The 20929-nt window shown below is 38.2% G+C and overlaps 1 protein-coding gene across 2 annotated transcripts; it reads left to right on the top strand.

Annotated features, from left to right (window-relative positions):
* Nucleotides 1–1351: 1351 nt before the first annotated feature.
* Nucleotides 1352–19805, top strand: LOC137286874 (uncharacterized). 2 transcript variants are annotated; one of them, XM_067818887.1, is made up of 8 exons: nt 1352–1421; nt 9372–9553; nt 9999–10164; nt 10836–11056; nt 11381–11491; nt 12317–12446; nt 13064–13166; nt 13907–19805. In XM_067818887.1, exons 2-8 carry the CDS (start codon nt 9432–9434, stop codon nt 14044–14046), a joined length of 993 nt encoding a protein of 330 aa, XP_067674988.1. In that variant the 5' UTR covers nt 1352–1421; nt 9372–9431; the 3' UTR covers nt 14047–19805. The 2 variants fall into 2 exon arrangements, with proteins under 2 accessions (XP_067674988.1, XP_067674989.1); XM_067818888.1 differs by having other exon boundaries at nt 1355–1375; nt 13907–16225.
* Nucleotides 19806–20929: the final 1124 nt, after the last annotated feature.

Raw genomic sequence — 20929 nt, 5'->3', positions numbered from 1 at the left:
CCGTTCAGTGACATATATTTATATCCTCATTCATGCAACGATCAATCATCTCTCAAAGCTTAAGTGACCTGCACGGTGCTTTTGATGGACACCTTTCCCGAGAAACACTTTTCGTCAAACATGTACATTTCATAAGCACATAACACGTCACAGCTATTGTCACAGGACAATCAGATTGTAATTACACAATTGTCCGTTTCACAGGTCACTGTTCGTGTTTTATTTCAACTTGACCCCAGTCCTTCTGTCCAACATCTATGACCGAACATCTGCTGACCAGGATAGACACTTAACTCCTCTGGGTAAATAAATGGGTGATTATGGCTTTGTATGTGGATAGATAAAATCAGAGAAGCGCTCTTTGAAGTTACCGCCATGTAGATATGAGGGTCAGGTAATCTGCTTATGGATACGTACAAAGGCTTAAAACACGAGATTTCGGCCATGTTTTGAGCAGATAAAGGAATCTGCAAAAAGGTGATGCAGTTTATTTCGTTCTTATCTTTGCTTAGCAAACCAGAGATCATCTCTTTGTTTAGAATTTTTCGCCGATGGTCAAAGTTTCCATGTCGTAAAGTACTTAAGTTTAACTTGCGGCAAAACTATTGATCGTTGTAAAGAATGTTAGAGACGAGATGGGATTAACGCTCAGTCAAACTTGACAAAATAGATGTAAAGTGCTGATCAAAAGTTAATCTCCTCACTTCATGAATGTGAGGGTGTTTAAAAAATACAGTTATTTGACAAATGTCACTAATGTGATTTTCACCAAGTCAGTAAATGGCACACCTGTAGCAAATACGCGTACATTATATGACACTGTATTCTCTTACTACTTATATCACATTGATTTTTCTGTGTTCTTTTCCACCTATAATTTTTTTTGTCCTGACTTTGTAATCGTTCGTTACTCATAAAATAACATACATATTTGAATGCATACTATCTCATGTATATTTTGAGAGACTTACACAAACATATGCACACTCAAGCTCAGACACACGTATCCATTAACGTTTGAAAGTATTTGCATGATGTCACGTTTCTGAAAGTGTTTCACACGTTTCAGTATACGATAAAATGTGATAACTAATGGACACCACAAACGTTAACAACTCTGTCACAGCATAGAAACCTACTAGTGGTATGCTAATAGCGACATTTCATGTGAATAGCCTCCCCTGTTTGCCATAATGTCCTCAAACATTAATATTTTTTGTTTTGATTTTATTTTTGCTATAAACATCGGAGGGTAAATCTAAAGGGTCTTCTGGTTTTACTAATAGACTGTTTTAAAGATAATTTGCTTCTCGCACATACATTACATAATTAGCAGGAGACGTCGTCATAGAAATGTGTACGCGGAACATCATGTGTGAGAGTTGCACCGTGTTTGTGACATTGTGAAACTTGGTATTAAGGTAAAATCTTGCATGTTTTACACTATTATGGTTAAAACGTTCATTAATACACATCATAGAACCCAATTCCCATCTTTGATTAATAACACGGAAAACGAAAATCAAGGGAAACAGTAGCAGACGACAAGCGTAATTGTAACTGAAGAATGTCTGAACAGTTTCAGTAAGAGCAAGAGTCGAAGAGAATACAGTCGATGCAAATTAAAAGTACTGGAGTTTTATGTGTACATTTAAAGCCAGCATTAGTTCCATCAACACATGTTATTGATAAATCCTTTTGGCTGTATATTTATTAATAATATACAGCATTAACACAATTTAAGTTTGTGTAAAGATTTTTCCACTTTAGCCTCTTTATTACTGTTTAGGTGGTTACTGAGTGGTTATTGTGATAAGAAAGCAATATTTTTAACTCAAGTACTTTCCCCATAAAATATCACTTAACTATTCTTACTACTTTTCACCAGACCCGTGAAGGTCCCGGGTTAGAATAGGCCTTCAGCAACCCATGTTTGCCATAAAAGGCGACTCAGCTTGTCGTAAGAGGCGACTAACGGGATCGGGTGGTCAGGCTCGCTGACTTGGTTGACACATGTCATCGGTTCCCAATTGCGCAGATCGATGCTCATGTTGTTGATCACTGGATTGTCTGGTCCAGACTCGATTATTTACAGACCGCCGCCATATAGCTGGAATATTGCTGAGTGCGGCGTAAAACTAAACTCACTCACTCACTCACTCACTCACTTTTCACCAGAGACCGGTGCTGGGATCTACAATGAGTGCAATACGTTGCAATGTAGAATCATATCTTGCCTTAAGACCCTGTTGCCACTCTTGGCTAAATGTGACATATGGCTACAGTGTGAATATAGGAGTTCTAATAATATTATGTTACATGTGGCTTCATGTCAAACTTTTAATGCCATTCAAAGTTCCTACTTATATCTATACATAAATGTGATGACTACCTGCTGAAAACCTTTGTATAAGGCTGCTTCCCACAGTTTCCACATATGATTTCAAACACATGGGGATTCAAAATAACATTTGTCTCAAATTTTTTCTTCTGTTGTGTCTAAATAGATTGGATTGTCAGACACAGTGCTTACATTCAAAGTTCTGGTACCATTACTGCAAGTGTTGGAATGGAGTGTAGCCTAATGGTCTGCTCCTCATGCTAAAAACCTAGGTTCGATTCCCCACATGGGTACAATGTGTGCAGCTTATTTCAGGTGTTTCCTCCCATGACATTGCTGGAATATTGCTAAAAGCAATACCATAGGGCTCTGGACAGATAATTTAGGTGTGACTTTGTGAAAATAAGTTGCTGATATATAATAAAACATTTGGCAAGTCTTAGGACTTTCTCATTAAGGTTAATTATTCCATTCTCAATACTTTATTCTGCAGGTTTTCTGTTGGCACTAAGCATAAGCAAATGTTCACCACTTTCCATGTTGAGTTCCAGGTTTACTGATTTGCAAACAGGACTCGGTGTTCAGGAGACTTTGCTCAAACGAATCTTGTTCAGTTAGTGTTTATGCCATAAAATTTTCATTAAAAAAATCGCAGCTACTCTGTGGAGTTAAAGTACCATAGACTCTGACTAACTTTTTGAAACTCATTTAGAATTTGAGATGTATGATATTTGGATAACAATCCATTCATGACATGAAGGAATAAAATATGTTTATATCAAGTGTTAGTTCTTGAGTGTAACATTACAGAATAGTGTTATCACATTTAGTTGTTTAAATAATTTGCAAAGTTACCATCGAAAAACATTGAAAGTGCAGCATATATTTGTAAACTTTAAATGTTGCCTGAAAGGCACAATGAAAATATTTCAATATTTACCATGTCATGGCACATAAATTAAGCACCATTTAGATAACTGAAATATCAGTCACATAGTTATCAGGTCAGGTATTGATTAGTTGCAAATTGCTGCCAAATAGCTGAATGTGGGGTGTAGTATTTTAACACTCACTTAGACAATAACAAATTTGACTCTGTAGTGTGATGCTGTGGGACTGTTACAGTTTTCATAGTGTGAAAGTGGTGGAGATTTCACCCATGGTGGGACAAATTGTCTGCAAACACACTGTGGCACCATGATATACATTGGGTGCTTTACTCAGGCAGTGTATTCATGTGATGTCTAAAGTATATTCATTGAAAGACTACCGCCATGTAGCAGGAATATTGTTGAGTATTAAACAAAAAACAGACTCCAGTGAAAGAAAGTATGAGCTTTGCTATTTTATTATTTATATTAATGATAATCTTTTCGAAGACATTGCATTTGTGATATATGCCAAACGAATATGATCTGTTTAAGGGAGATCTCAAATTTGGTCAACGGCTTACATAAGGGCGTATTTCTAAAATATGATGTTAGGGACTGAAAACACATCTGACTGATAATTTCTATACCTCATACTGATTACAGGTCTATGATGATGCTGAACCTGTTTTATCGATATGGATAGGTGTGTTTTAGTATATCTAATAATAATTATTATCCAGGAATAATGCATCTCACCCCCAAACTGTAGATTATGGATGTGTAGCTTACCTACTGATGAGAGTTTTGGAAGAACAAGAGAAAAATTATAGAAAAAGTTATGGAAGGTAAAAGTCCAAAACAGAAAATAGTGAGGATAAATTAGGTATTAGGGGAGAAAAAATATGCTGAAATTACAAGAGCAGGGCAGTATTTAAGTTTAAATACTGAAACCAAAAACTTGGAATTTGATAATAGCATGCAGAATCTAATGAAAGCATTGGTGTTGACATTTGTGCGCAAGGTGTCCTAGGTGATTGCCTCGTCACAGACCCAATACAGTCTCTGGTGCTAATAGATTTACAACAATGTAGTCATGCTCCATAGGCCAATAACAATAGGCTTACACTAACTCTTAGGGACGTCTTCTTTTAGCACCAAGATGCAATGACAGCTACGGTTTGTTTTACCTGAAGTTAACGAGTTTTCGTTAATGAAGTAACAAGCTTTTTCAGACGAAAGATAAATGTTTATCTATATTTACATGCCTCAAAGGCAGTTAATTTGTGGCAGAATTGTTGTTATCTTTGTGTTTCTGTGCTGTATTGTATGAGAAGAAATATTTGTCAGTTCCCATTGATTGGATACCTTGAGTCATGATTGACATATATCCCTTAGTAGAGAAACAAGTGACATATCCCTTTTGTAGAAATATTTACCAAGGAACATCTGTGAAAGACCTGTTCTCTTGTTTTTCTAAATTTAATGAGGTGTTAAATTTGTTTCTGTAAAATGAAATTAAAAGTATAAAACAGATGAATGAATTTGGGCTGAGGTTTATTTAGATGACAAACCGTTTTTGGTCAGCTAACTGTAACATCGCCACTGACAAATCATCTTGATAGCCCTGTTTTTCAAAGTACATTGTTGTGATAAATGAAACTATTAAATCTTTATCCAGATAGTTAGGTATCCCAGTTTTGTATCATGTGACAGAATTTTTATCGCTAATACAATATATATGAATGTACATGAATTATCCTTTGAAATTTACAGCGATTTGTCAGTTGTTTATTTTTCATACATTCATTCAGGAGAATCATTGCAAGTAAGAACTTTGGATGTAAAACATCACATGGTTATTGCTAAGTAAATTTAAATTCGGGTTAATTCACACAAAAGAGAATCCAGGGGCCCGTTTCACAAAACTCTCGTAAGCCTGAGGTCTCGTAACTTTTCTCGTAGCAATGGCACCTCCTATACTGAAACATAGAAAGCAGGAATGCTACGAGGAAAGTTACGAGATCTTAGGCTTACGAGAGTTTTGTGAAACGGGCCCCTGCATGATAAGTAAGGAAATATTTAATAACATGAAGAACAAAATATTGATCATATGACTTATCACAAATAGTAAGGTCCATGTTAATTATGCCTCTTGGCTGAATTGAAATCACTTCAAATGGTTGGTCATTACCAGTTAGTCAAGTATTCAACAATCCATCAATATATTTGTTTCTGAGGAAGAGGGTGCTTTGAGGAAAGTAAACCTGGCACAGATATTGATGTAAGGGATGTAGAAGTGCACAGTTCCAAGTCAATATTGATGTAGAAATGTTGCATACTGTTGGTTGGTAAAATCATGACTAGGGAACTTAAAGGAAAAATATTATTTCTTGACTACTAAGTGTTGATATTCTGTTTGCTCATCTGTCGACAATACAATACTCATTGTAGAAATTAAACAGTGTTACAACTACTAAACCAAAGACAATGTCACATGAACTTAAATCACTGAAGGCTATGAAGGTATTCTTTATTATGACATGTTTTTGTTTTTATAAAAACTTGGCAAATGTGTCAAAAATACTAATTGAACCTAATATAACTGTTTAGCATATTATTGCAATTTATTTTAATTGTACAAACAAAATTAGCATGGTTGATTATAGCTGATAGGTATTTTATGAACCTGAACACATAGATAAGTTCCTATCTCACACTGGTCCGTGTTGATTGCATCATAATTCTTTGTTTTATCCAGAAGGTAGACAGTGTCTTGTGTCGTCACCTGCTATCAATTCACACCTTGCCCAGGTGACAATTTTATACCTGTAATTAGCATGAAGACTTTAAGATAGACACTGGCATAATCAGGTGTAAGGTAATTAGGTTAGCAGCACTCTGCCAAGGTAAACATGTCAAAATAGCTTCTTAATTGCAATGGTGGAGAAATCAAGTAGTATTCTCTACAAATGATGAAGGGTGGTTTTGTGTCCTCAGCAACACCTGTTAAGAAATAAACTAAATCCTCACATCTTTTGTTTTACCTGATTCAGTCACTCATTAAGGGGCAAGGTGGGCTACTTGATCTGGTAGGAAGGGATTAAAGGAGGATAATCTTTTCCAAAGGATTCAAAGAGGCCCATGATTATGGCACCTACGTTGTAAGCTCATTAGAATTTTCTTGACACTTTTATAGGTTGAAATGCAAGTCAATATTTCAATATTTTTGTAAATTTAACAAAATAATTTTCAAATATGAAATTAATCACTGTGTATTTTTAAAACCGTTTTACCAGGTGTTGTTAATATTCTAAGATCCTTGAGCTTTGTGTCAGCAATTATAAAGCAAAATATGAGATTTTTTAACAGGAAATATTCCATCATTTCAGGGAATGAAAAAAACACTTTCCTTACTGTGTGAGTTTATGAATGATAACTTTTATGAAATAAGTTATCATCAAATACATAAATTTACATCAGTATGCTTGATGTTTGTGGAGATACAAAAAACAATTCACAATGATGGATCATAGCGGAGGTACATGGAGACTCTGAAATGAACCATCAGTTAAAGCGATAGCATTGAACACTTTGTATTTCCTGACACACTCAATTAAATCTTCCCTACCATGACACTCTACGTCAATCAGTTGATGACACTAATGGTTTTTAAATCAGATTTCTTTCTGTTATCAATATTGATGACAGATCAAAGATGGCTTCAGTCTTCCTTTAAATCAACCTATTGTCAAGAGCCTATTTCTGTTACGTAACCATAACCTGTTTGACACAGACTTGGGATCATATCGGCTCCTCGATCTTTCAATATTAGCCAGCTAAACTTGTTTGAGGGAGTTTTTGACTGCTAAAAGATTCATAGATGAGTGTTGATGGGTTTACGTGTCACAACAGAAGCCATTCAGGATTTGATGAGTTTTGATAGATGGTTTTGCTCCAAGCAATGGTGATGCAACAGCTCTTGATGGTATCAGGCCAAGCCCATATGACGTCAAAAGGGCAGCTGAGTTTACCACTGTAGGCCAGGGGAGGTAATTAATCTCTAATAGATCTACATATTACCCTTAGCATGTTCCCACACTGGGGATTAAGAGCATGTTTGGATAGATGAAGCTGATAGAGAAGTCTGTTGATTAGAGTTATCCCCCCTTGAAACCCCTGGGTAGCAGCTGATGTGATCCTATTTAAAGTTGTGTTTATGTCAGTTGGAATTTGTACCTTTGTGGTAACTAATTATGCTTAAAGTTATCTTTGAAGGTATTTGCAAAGAGTATCAGAACTATTATGTTGGAAGCTTTTTTCGTTGAATGGAAAATTGATTAGGTCTATGAATGGCATTTTTTTAATTCATCTTCTTTACTTACAATAATAAAGTATAGAAGTACTCCTTCATCATGTGAAACCATTGACCTGATGAAGGAGTAAACATGTTCCTCACAAGTAAGAAGTTGGCCTCCGAAAAATTAATTGTTTTCTGAGGTATGACTTCTGTCCCTATTTGTTGAATGTGATTGCATGTACAAACTGGTGTTAAAACGATCTGAAATAAGTGGTCCCTTAATGACTAAAGGCAGTCTAAGCTTTTTATTACCATGTGTATTATATCGCAAAGGGAAGTGTACGATAATCATTCCATTTTGGAGGGAATGTATGTTAATCTTTAAGCTTTAATGTTTTCATTTATGAATGTTGTTAAGGTTTATTTTGGCACTGGTGTTTTGGTGTTTTTCCATAGTGGTGGGGGTTTATCTGGGATTCCAGTCTAAATGACCTTGGCAAGCGGACCAGGAAATCCCTTTGGTAGAATCTTTGATGCTGACATTTGTGCGCAAGGTGTCCCAGATGATTAGCTCGTCACAGACCCAACACAGTCTGTGGTACTAATAGGTTTACAACAATGTAGTCATGCTCCATAGGCCAATAACAGTAGGCTTACACTAACTCTTTGGGACGTCTTCTTTTAGCACCAAGATGCAATGACAGCTACGGTTTGTTTCACCTGAAGTTAACGAGTTTTTGTTAATGAAGTAACAAGCTTTTTCAGACAACCTTGCTACCAAACCAGGAAAAAGTGCATAGAGTGTGTTAATTGTCTTATTTTCTGAAATTTAGAGGTATTTCAACATTGCATTCTGGTGTGTAATTCTGTGCACTGAAACCTTTCCAATACTCATTGTTGGTCCAGCCAAATACAAGTCCGCACTATGGAGCTATATTGATAATAAATAATAAATGCATATTTATAGTGTAACTATTCAACACTGTAAGGCATGCCCAAAGCCAAAGAATATTTTCACCCAAAAGAATAAGAAACATGGTGAGAAAAGGTGGGTTTTGACTTGACTTAAATATGTCAAATGTGTTAGAGCTTTTAATGGCACAAGGGAGAGAGTTCTAAAGCACAGGTGCAGAGTAAGAGAACAATTGGTATGCAAAGGATTTTAATATTCAGGTAGGGATGACCAAAAGATTGTTTGAGCACACGTCAAGTTTGGGGACATATGGATGTAGTAGTTGCCAGTGACTGTAAAAGTGTACACAGGACACCTGGCATGTGGATGGGTTCTGGAAATCCATTTGGTACTGTTCAGTCAGTGATGGATTCCTCTTAATATTCTTATATATGATTTTGTCTTTTCTGTGGATATGTTACATCATGCTTATGTGACATTTCGGGAAGTATGGCTTATGGCTTGATCCTCTTAATGCTCACATAGTATCTTCTGGGTAAGAATACATATGTCTTTGGCAACTGATACTTGTCATTAGAGGAGACCCAACTGATCAGGTGTTCTTGCTTAGTGATTGATGGCATGTCATCTGTCTCAGTTGTTTGAAGTGATGGTCCAGATGACAATCACAAATTTGACTGACCCAGATGTGATTGCTAACAAATCACCATCATAGAGATGGAGAAGAAAGAGTGGATGTATTGAAGCTGTTAGCAATCACATCAGGGGTTTCTTCACAAGAAGATGACTAACTAGGGATCAGCAGAAACTGGCTTGGGATATTTGTAAAACAAAGTTATTTTTATCCACTTTAGGATAAAACAAGGAATGTATTATGTATTTCCCAACTTTTTCCTCACTTTGTCAGGTGTATGTTAAATAAATGTCCTGTATTACTTGTGTTTGCAGACCACACTTCCAGATGATCACAAGATAACAGTAGCAGTGTGTCGCTGCCGCCACACCAACATGGCAGAGGGGACAACCCAGGTTATTGATGCAGAGCTGGCCCAGGTCAGACAGAGGCTGGTGGGCATCGAGGGAGTCAAACTAGAGGCTTCTGTCCGGGAACTTGTCAGGGTATCTGTATAGTAAGTATAGGGGATACGTGCAGGTTGTCTAGGAGTATGAGTGTGTGAAAGCCAGTGTGAGATTTGTTCAAGGTGTTCAAGGTGTCCAAGGGGCAATTGGATAGCCTAATGGTTGAAGAGTTCACTCATCATGCCGAAGACCCAGGTTCAATTTCCCAGATGATACTCTGTGTGAAGCCCATGTATGGTGTTCCCCACCAATGATATTGCTGGAATATTTCTAAAAGTGGTGTTAATCTAAACTCCTTCACTCACACAAGGTGTCCATATTGTTTGTGTGTGAAAGCCAGTAGGGAGACAGTCACGATTTTCAACTTTTCAGTATGTTGAGGTTATTGAGAAGTTGTCAAAATGACCATTACAAGCTTTTACTGTTTCCTGGACAACGTTTCTGCCATAAATCTAACCATACATTGTGAATTTTGGATACTGTCCTATGTTGCAGTGTGACAGAGCAGAAACAACTGACCATCCACCTGATGTTCCCAGAGAACTACCCACACCAGCCCATCGTAGTGGAGCTGAAGAGCAAGAGTCTGTCATTCAAGTTGCTGGACGGCCTGTGTAAGATGTGTGATGAGGAAGCTCGCAAGAATGTGGGACAGAGACAGGTAGGGAGAGTTGTGTTCTGTCGCAGAGTAGCAGATGTGTAGAGTGATGGGTAGAGGGGTAGAATATGGGATAGAGACAGGTAGGGAGAGTAGTGCTCTTTCGCAGGGTAGCAGATGTGTAGAGTGATGGGTAGAGGGGCAGACAGGTATAGAGGGGTAGAATGTGTGACAGAGACATGTAGGGATAGTAGTGCACTGTCGTAGGGTAGCAGATGGTAGAGGGGTAGAAGAGTCACACAGGTGACACTACATTGCCAGAATATGAAAGACATAAAGTACCCAAAAAGTGGGAAAAAGTTTTGTTCAGCCGTACCTCCTATTTCCTGATGAGTTTAGAAATTTTTTAGTTTTCCTATGTTTGTCCCATGACACTAGTCCAAACTATTATCACACAAAATCTACCAGGTTGCTTAAATAGCATGTACGGCAAAAGAAACGCACCTTTTTGTCAAGTTTTAAAATAGAAGACATAAACATGAATGCTTACTTTTATGAGATTCTATCTTGTCAAAACATGTTTCTGTTCTCATTCCTTACAATCAAGTGACATTGTGATTGAGTGCCAAGGCCTTTAGATATCTTTTGAGTTTTAAATGTTGTTCATCATAGCATAATGAAGTTTGAAGTAATGTTTATGACATGGTCAACCTGTGAACTCTGTTTTGTTACAGGTGGTGCTGATGGTGATGTTTGTGAAGACGTTTCTGCAGGACAACCCACTCTGTGTGTGTAATGAAGAGATCTCATACATCAAACGCAATCTCGTGTCTGGAGAAGACAAAGTCATTTTAAAACAAAAGACTTCACAAATTGTGATTAAAGTGAAGCAGGGAAGCTATTTCATGAATCTCCGAGTAACTGTGCCGAATGACTACCCTGTGCACCAAGTCCAGTGAGTAACTCGCTCATGTTCTGAAAAGGATACTTTGGGGATTGATTTTTTTGACAGTATGAAATAGTCATAGTTTTTACAAATTGATTCTGTCAGTGTTTAGTTTATGTTATATGTATGATTTGTTTATGTGTTGCATAGACATATTTTAATTTGATAATTTTTTGTATCTTGAGGTCAGATGGCATAAGCAGTCCAAGGGAGATAACTTCTACCATCGTAGACATATTTTACATCTTGAAGCAGCATAAAATCTTGCAGTGACATTCCAGTGTGCTGACAATGAAGTTGTGATTGACAGAAACTTGAAATATTTTGTTCTAGATGTGAGATTGAGGACTGCAACTTTCCACCATTATTAAAGACATTTTTCCAGGCACAAGCCATTGAGATTTCCCGACAATGTGTCCAACCTCCGCTCAAGAAAAAACCAAAGTAAGTAGAACTGTTGGCATTGTGTGGAAAAAATTAAACAATACCATAAAAAGGTGAAAAATGTTTCCTTCTGTAGCTGGTGTTCCTGTGAATATTAAACAGGCTATTAAATACTGTAAACATGTGACATACTGGTACATTTCCTTACCTGCACATTTTCAAACATGTGGACCTGGTGTCTCCAACTACTGGTTGTGCAGATGACCTGAAGTATTTACTGAGGTCCCTTAGATTTCCTCTCACTGGTGTCTGATTGTTTCACTCTCCTTTGATAGAGAGTTACCTTTGATAGAGAGTGTTAACACTCTTCTGATGTTACCAGGATTATATGTTACCACTCTTCTAATCTTACCTGGGTTGTGTGTTTCCACTCTTCTAATCTTACCAGGGTTATGTGTTACCTCTCTTCTAATGTTACCAGGGTTATGTGTTACCACGCTTCTAATGTTACCTTGGTTATGTGTTACCACTCTTCTAATGTTACCAGGGTTATGTGTTACCTCTCTTCTAATCTTACCTGGGTTATGTGTTAACACTGTTCTAATGTTGCCAGGGTTATGTGTTACCTCTCTTCTAATGTTACCTGGGTTATGTGTTACCACTCTTCTAATGTTACCAGGGTTATGTGTTACAACTCTTCAAACGTTACCTGGGTTGTGTTACCACTCTTCTAATTTTACCTGGGTTATGTGTTACCACTCTTCTAATGTTACCTGGGTTGTGTTACCACTCTTTTAATGTTGCCTGGCGTATTTGTTACCACCACTACTCTAGTGATAAGTGGGTTATGTGTTACCGCTACTGTAATGTTACTTTGGGTCCCAGAGACCCTCCATTCCAGCCCAAGCCATCACTTCGTCCTGTGTGTGAGTTCCTCATTCGAGACTGCTGCAAACGCTACCCGAAGGAAGTCTGTCAGTTGTGCAAGGACAACGTTCTGTCTGAAGACCCTGAGGTGAAATTCTCTCTATGTTTTACAGTTTAGGCTAAACAGATTCCTGCTGGGTAGAATGGTCTCCTACATTGGTAACAATGGCCACCCCTCTTTGGTCAGAAAGATTTCCTATTTACAATAGAATAGTATCCTTACTGGGCAGAATCATCTTCCTCACTGGTCAGGAGACCCTCCTGCATAAATGACAGCTTCCTTAGTTGGTCACCAAAGCCTCCGTCATCAGTCCCCATAGCCTCTTAATGGCTGCCTTCATTGGTCAGAAACACCTCTAAAATAGTATCATCACTGAGCAGAACAGCCTCCCTCACCAGTCATAATAACCCCCTACACTGGTCACTAAAGCCCCTCACTGGTGACCACAGCCTCTCTTTGGACATAGCAGCCTCTCCTCCAGTCCACAATAGCTTCTCCCTATGTCTGATAGTGATGAGTTGTGGTCATGAAGTGTCCCATCTCCTTGCTGTTGTAAGGTATATAGCATGACTGTATAACCAAAGCCTGGCTAGAATCTTTCATAAGCAAAACCATTCTGAAAGAACTCAACTTCCAGCAGTGTCAATCAACATGTTTTGTTGTATTGGTACTTTGAGGATCTCAGTGACTTGTTTTCATTCCAGACCCAGACCCGAGAGCCGAAGAAGAGACTAGAGCGTGTGTATTGTGGCCACCTGTTTCATACTGGCTGTCTCAACACCTACATGAAGACTCCGCCTTTCATAGGTCAGTGTCCAACTGTGATGTGTCACTCTTACAACAGGCCTTATGCTACACACACCTGGGAGATAATTAATTGCATGTTGGTAATGTATTCAGTAACTGTTTGAAATTACTTCTACACACAGTGATCATTTGGAATATCTTTAGTTAACCATTTTTATAATGTATTCTATTATTAATGAGATATTATATTATCTGAGCTGTCCTGTATCGTAAATCCTTCTTCAATAGCAATGAAAGTACATGAGTCCTTTGAACAATTTTGAAAAATAGAGACAGCAGCATTTCATCTTCCCATTACGACTATGCTTCCTAAGTGAGAACATCTCTATGAGATGCTCAAAATAACTGTCACGGTTCTACAGCAATGTTTACGTCCTGCAGGAAGACATTTTACATCAGCTTCAAGACCATATAACCATCATGATCAGTGTTCTATGCAATTGAATGTTTCAACCAAGCTAGTAAGCCTGACCACCTGATCCCCTTTTGTGACAAGCATAGTTTACTGACAACTAGTTCTAACCAGAATCTGCATGAAATAGTGCATAGCCATCCATTGTTGTGACATTGTTTTTTCTGTGCTTCCATTTACTGTACCAGAGATCGGCAAAAAAGGTCACATTTGCTTGCTCCCAGACTAGCTTCAAACTTAATTTACTTCATGTACATTGAACATAGTTTTCACTTTGTTGATATCCTATGAATGTTTTCTGACAGACACATTGTTTTCTGTGTTGAAGGAGGCAAGAAGTGTCCTGGATGTGGTTGTCAGATTTTCCATGAGAAGTGGAAAGTTTCCCCAGAGCTGGCTGAGGCACGCTGGGCTCACAAACAGGCAAGACAGAGGGAGCTGGCTGAGGTAGTGGACTTCCTGGAGTGACACACAGATCATGCTGAGAACAACACTGGCAACAGCAGACCTCACTTGACGCATAGGGACACAGCCTTGAAGTGTGAACAAGCACAGCATCGACTTTTGTCAGGGGCATTCATATGACTACACACAGCTGATAGAGACTTCGTCGAATGCTAGACAGTACACTATGTGCCATTTCACTTGTAGTCCTAGTTAAAGAAACACTATGTATTCTTGCTGTTGTTAATTTATCTTGTCGTCATTGAGGTCTACAATACGACTTTTGTCTGTTCTGTATCTATATTGTTGCTGGTGTGTCCTACATGGAAAGTTTGTCAAGCCTTGGTAACTCATCATTGTCAACCTGCTTGTACAAAGTGCTCCACTATGACATACAGATCTTGTAATAAAATACCAATCTGTCTGTAGGAAAAGGAAGGATTGTATCACAGAGATTTGTGAAACGTGCTTGGGGGGTCAACTATTTTGTCAAGAGTGTATTATAAGATTTATAATAAACCTGTGATTTTTATTATGATAGTATTGGTTTTCCATATTTGTAAGCTTCAGACACTGATTATGAATCTTCAGTGAATTTTCGGACTGGAATTCTGTAATATATTGGTCTGGAAACCTTTATTTAGAGCTTGATGGTGACTTTTAGATGAAGAAAACCTGTCAACAGTTTGTCACCATGATAGACATGTCTGTTGTTTGTGTCAATACTCCTGGTCTTAAAACACAGTTTAAAACTGGATTAAGACCCCTAGGTTTTGTAACATCAAAGTGTACACATGTAGGACTTGCATCATCTGAGGCCCAAACTACTGACAAGACTGACATTGTTCAAAGTACCTTCATGCTAAGGTGATTGTGTTCTCATACCATGAAGTAGACTTTCTACAGTCGTAACACTATGGCGATTGTAACTTTGAATATTTACAGACATATCCAATGGACTGTCTAAATGCCTTTTTGTAGATTTAGTCAGTACCTTGGTGTTATGAGTGGCAGTTACAGGAAGCTTGTGATAAGTAATTCTCCAGATACTCAATATGTTTACAACCCAAGATCCAGCAAACAGTGTTATTTGTAAGATGATCAAATTGGGTTGATGCATGTCAGTTGTGTAGATTGATGCTCATGATATCAATCACTGGCTTCTCTGTTCCAGACAACTGGAATATACTGAGTGCTGCAAAGCAAAAAGTATCTCATATTCAGGGTCTAGGATGTGGCTGTACCATCATTCAAGTGCATGTAGGTCAGAAAACTTATCAAGGGTGGGAATCCAAGATTTATTACAACCCTACCTTTTAACATGTCTTTCAACAAAAGGCATAACAATTAATGACCTTGATTAAGCTGACATACTACTTTGACGTAAGTACTGTTCAGAGGGATGTTGAACTATACCTCACTATCTTATCATCTAGGAAGTACAGTGGGGTAGCCCAGTGGTTGAAGTGTTCACTTGTCACGCCAAATACATGGTTCGATTCCCTACACAGAGATGGCAACCTCTCTGATTTTGGAGGAGTTACTCTGATTTTCAAATACAAAAACTACTCTCCAGTTTGTCTGTAAAAAACTCTGATTTTTAGAAAATCCAAATATGTTTATAATTTTAGAATGTTTGAAAGAATCTTAGTAAATATCCGTTTGAATATGTTCATTTGAGTTAAATATTGTCTGGTTAAGTATGCCCAGAAAATGCATATTTCCAGCACACTAAATTTATTTTTGTAGGGGAGGTCCCCAAAGACACCCACCGTCAAAAGGGTTGCGATCCCCATCTCAAGCTCGGCCCCAACTCACACCTTCAGGGCTCGAGAATTGCTTTGGACAAGGCATGACTCTGCTTTCATTTCTTTCAGGATTTTGCAATTTGTGAAGTCCATTTTGCCATGATATTTGCTTGCATATTTCTAAAAGCGGCTTAAAACTAAACTCACTCACTTGCTTATAGTCCAGAAGACTGCAGAGAAAGCTTTGTGTGAATACCACCTCATGCTTTTTGGCTGGCCAAAGCAGGCAGGCTCTCCGATGCCCTTCAAGATTGTTGTACAGAATAATGTCACTGATATTGTACAGTCTCTACATTATATGTATTATTATGAAACAAGCATTCTGTGAATACTGACATATTTATTTACAACTGACTCTAATATGTATTTGTGTTTATGGAATTAAAAATGCAAAACAGGTATGTACACTTTGCCTTCATAAACACAACAATAATTAAGTCAGTACCTAAGTAACTCTTAGAAACAAGTGTTTTGTGTGACAGAACTCAGCTTCAGTTACATATAAATATTGGCACTGTGCAAGTTTACAAAACATTTCCACATACTGTCAAAATGCTCTAAGTCACCTGCAGAACCCAGCTTGTTTACCTCCCCTTTATTAATTTGTGCAGTTTTGTCTTCTCTTGTGGGGAGCACCTCCTCAGTGTCAGGTCACAAATGAAGCTTCACTTAAGAGCCATTCCCCATCTACATGTTTGACATATCATTAGAATTGTTGACAAAAAGAACGTTAAAACATTTTCTGTACTCTTTCCTCACTTCTCACAAGAAAACTTGAACAAAACTTGCTAATGCTGAAATATCTACATATGCAGGTATCTGATCGTGTGAGAAGGATGATACTCTTTTTGATGAGGTGTTAGAGCAGTGAACAAAACAATGCTTCTTCTCGATTCAGATTACATGTGGGTGCAGTAGGTAGGGGTGTCCTTGGTATCTCTGTTGAATTAATGCATGACATAAAGCAAACATTACAACAACCACTGAATAATGCTAATAATGGCCATTTATAGAGTGCCTCTTTCCACCAGCAAAGTGCTTTTTAGGGTGAGGGGGAAGTCTGATTGTTAGAGTGTTGGCTTGTAGACCTGGGTTTGAGCCCACATTTGGTTTCCCCTGTCATAGTATTGCGGGAATGTTGCTAAAAGTGGTGTTAAAGCATACTCAATGACTCCTCTAAACACTTTTTGTATGCTGCTATTCATGACAATGAAGGAAGTGAAACATCTGTTAACATTACAACATTAAACCTCTCTCAGTTCACATCACATCAGTCGTGATATTGACATGAGTTCATAAGCAGATGAACTTGGTGCTTGTATCATACATAGAGATTTATATTTAGATGTGGAATATTATAGATTTTACCACGATAGTCTTTTGAATTAGACATCCCAAGTAGTGGAGGATATGTGAAAGCAAAATATATCATTAAGTTCTTTCATATGAATAGTACTGCTGGCAAACAAGGTTAAGTTGAGCACTGACCTGACAAATGACCCACATTAGCATAAGCATGAGTGCCGCCCACTGATGCCGGCCATAATGAGCGAAGGGGCCCTAGGTTATGATATGACCAACGTGCTACACTGACAATGTGAGAGTCTTATGAGCAAGGTGTGTGCACGTACATGCGGAGTCAATTTAATGGTCATGCACTGCATGAACATTAGCCTACATCTGATCTTCCTTTCATAAACCAAAAGGGTTTGCTCACTGCTGTGCACTGGCTACTTCTTGTACACACATTCTCTGTGCCAGTCTTGCCTCACACTGGTCTTACACTGCTATATACTGAATAACTCCTTGGTGTATGTTTTAGAACATGTTCCTTCAAATGTCCACTCTCAGAATATTTTTGCGAGCAAATCCTATTGAAATTATGTAAAGTATTCTGATTAGGAATGGTTCTCATGTTTTTATTGAATGTGTGTTTTTGTTATATTTTTACTATTTTAGATATTGCTTTCAGTGTACATTAGTACAGCAAAGTGTGTTTATAACGAGCATGCTTATAACAAACAGATGAGGTATTTTTGGATCCTGACAGAAAGGACCCTTGAAGGTCCAGGGTAGAATAGGCCTTCAACAACCCATGCTTGCCAGAAAAGCGACGCTCCTTGTCTTAAGAGGTGACTAATGGGATTGGTGGTAAGGCTCACTGACTTGGTTGACACTTGGTTGACACTTGGTTGACACATGTCATCGGCTCCCAATTACACAGGTCTATGCTCATGCTGTTGATTATTGTCTGGTCCAGACTCAAACTACACTCACTCACGAACCCATCCACTCACTCACGAACCCATTTCCAAACTCAATCACTCACTCACTCAAAGTCTTTGATCATGTTTCTGTCATAGACACTCCACCACTGCCAGTGCTCACAAGTGAACAGTTTGTCATCTAGGATTTGTTTCTGTGTAACAGGCAGATACACATGCTTAGAGACTCATGTAATGGGCATGGTCAGATTTTCAACGACCCATCGTTTTGCTAAACTGACAAAGACATATATTTCAAGTACATTCTTCATTCAGTTTCCAATCTCAGTGTAAGATTTCTTTATAATTCTTAACATAATCCTTTTCTCTTTGATGTGCCTGATACGCTTGTGAACTGAAACAGGATTATCACAAGTTCCTCACAGCAGCATCTGCATCCTTGCACAGAGGGAAACAGTTTGTCATGCCCTGTAATGATGTTTTTATGAAGATAAGTTCAAGACAGTATGTGTTTCAATTTTAAAATATTACAAGCTGGATTTTTTTTGTGATCAGTTAAGAATCCACTGAACAGGTGTGTTGGGATTTCCCTCTTTTTGTGTGATAATAATTTTGCTGTAACAAGATCTATAATCTGGAAGTCTAATCTTGGACCTATTTCTGCAAGAATACTGATTTTTAAAAAACAGACTTGAAGATCAGGGTTCAAATAGGTGTTCAGGCATCCACCTAAGAGTAGACTGACAGATCATGTGTTCAAGTTTGTTGACTTAGTTCATGGATTACATTGTGTCCGAGTTGCAGCGGTCAATGCTTATCAATCACTGGATTGTGTGGTCCAGGCTCGAATTGTTTTCAGATCACTGTCATGAAGCTGGAATATTGTCAGTTGTACTTTGAAACTGCAGACTGACTCTTAATGAGGAAGTATTGTCCATTTTGGCCCATGATTGATTTACAACTGTGTTGTTCATTTTACACTAGCAGCTATGTGAGGGCATTGGATAATGCTGTCTTTGTTAGTGTCGACCATATTATACTTATGTTTGTTAATTATTAGTCAGTGATGCTCTGCATCAGCAGTCACTGGTGGATGGAGATGAAGATTTTATGATGCTTCGCTGAATATTGTTTTCGCTATGTTGATGCTATATGTATGACAATAATCGATTGATCTCCAGATTTGCGCCTGGATCTGGGTATGTTCAGTTAATGTGTTAACATGTTGAGTTCAGGGAAGATGCCTGTTGAAGACAAACTGTCCTACAATAATGTGACCAGGTTAAGGTAGGTAGCTTAGTTTAATGCGTGTGATCTTTGTGCCAAAGGTCCCTGTATGCTCAGTGTCTGCAGCCTGTTGTCTACTGTTGTGATGTTGCTGAAATATTACTGACAATGATGTAAGTGTGTGGGAGATCTTGAAATGTAAATGCAAACTAATTAGAGGGTATAAAGTTCTTATTTTTGCAGGTAAGTTAACAAGTGTCTGATCCCGGATCCATGTTTGTATGGTGTTTTGTCCCTATTCTTGATACAGATGTATAGCATGTGTCAGAGTGATGTTCCATGCAGGTGTTCTGTGCAGGTGTAGAACTCCCAGACTGTATATTGGTCCTGGAGGAGTCTTTACTGGATGAGTTTTTATAAAGGTTGAATACAGGTATTTCCATGAAGGTATAATTGTAAATGGTGAAAGTTTTTGTGTCCATCATGCTATTGAAAATACAATAAAGTACCATTTAAGAAATTACCTTGCCTTTTGTGTTGACATTGTGTGCAAAAAACAATGGGATTCTATCCATTGTAGCCATCCCTGGGTTCCATCTTGTAGCAATCCAGATTTTCACTGATGTATCCCTGGGTTTCACCCTTGTAGCCATCCAGATTTTCACTGATGTATCCCTGGGTTTCACCCTTGTACCCATCCAGATTTTCACTGATGTATCCCTGGGTTTCACACTTGTAGCCATCCAGATTTTTACTGATGTATCCCTGGGTTTCACCCTTGTAGCCATCCAGATTTTCACTGATTTATCCCTGGGTTTCACCCTTGTAGCCTTCCAGATTTTCACTGACGTATCCCAGTATGTCCCAGGTCCTTGAAGCATACTGGGGTATACATACGAGTACAACATCAGAGATGTTGAGGGCTGGAGTTCTGATTTTACATGACAATGCTTTGTCTCACACCTCTCGATAGTCAAAGTCTACTGTACATCAATGTGGCTTTGAAGAACTTCCTCATCCTCCATATTCAGACCTGGGCCCCATTTCACAAAACTCTCGTAAGCCTAAGGTCTCGTAACTTTTCTCGTAGCATTTGTACCTGGCATACTGTAACATAGGAGGTGCAAAGGCTACGACAAAAGTTACGAGACCTTAGGCTTACGAGAGTTTTGTGAAACGCGGCCCTGGTCCCAAACGACTTTCACCTATTTGCAAAATTGGAGGAATATCTCCATGGAAAACACTGTGCCCGTAATGACAAGCTCAAATCTGCTGTGCTCGTATGTATACTCCAGTATGCTTCAAGGACCTGTTGCTTTCAAACTAGTTGATCTATTTGAGCAAAATAGCTAGAACTACTGATGAAGAACACTGACCAACAATACTCCTAGTTGGTGTCACCAGTCTAGCAGGCTTAGAACTTTTTGACCAGCCCTCGTAGCATTTTCACGTGTTGAATGACTCTCACCTATGTCCAAGTTACACAGGGCTTGATAGCAGATGTTACAAATTGCAAAAAGATCATTGGATAGCAAGAACATCGATTCGATTTGTGAAACACATCCCTTTTATCTACTCAGGTGATTCAACTTAAAATAAACTCTTCAAAACCACAATAACATACTCTAATCAAACCGAAATGGTAAT

Source organism: Haliotis asinina, chromosome 6 (genome assembly GCF_037392515.1).
Source record: "Haliotis asinina isolate JCU_RB_2024 chromosome 6, JCU_Hal_asi_v2, whole genome shotgun sequence".
Lineage (NCBI taxonomy): Eukaryota > Metazoa > Mollusca > Gastropoda > Lepetellida > Haliotidae > Haliotis > Haliotis asinina.
This window is presented reverse-complemented; position numbering and strand designations above follow the sequence as displayed.

Bases quoted from the DNA above. Each gene is read 5' to 3' on its own strand.
- LOC137286874 (XM_067818887.1), top strand. From the start codon at position 9,432: ATGGCAGAGGGGACAACCCAGGTTATTGATGCAGAGCTGGCCCAGGTC. The intron at 10,165-10,835 runs GTAGGGAGAGTT...GTTTTGTTACAG, and splicing joins AGAATGTGGGACAGAGACAG to GTGGTGCTGATGGTGATGTT. The intron at 12,447-13,063 runs GTGAAATTCTCT...TTTTCATTCCAG, and splicing joins TTCTGTCTGAAGACCCTGAG to ACCCAGACCCGAGAGCCGAA.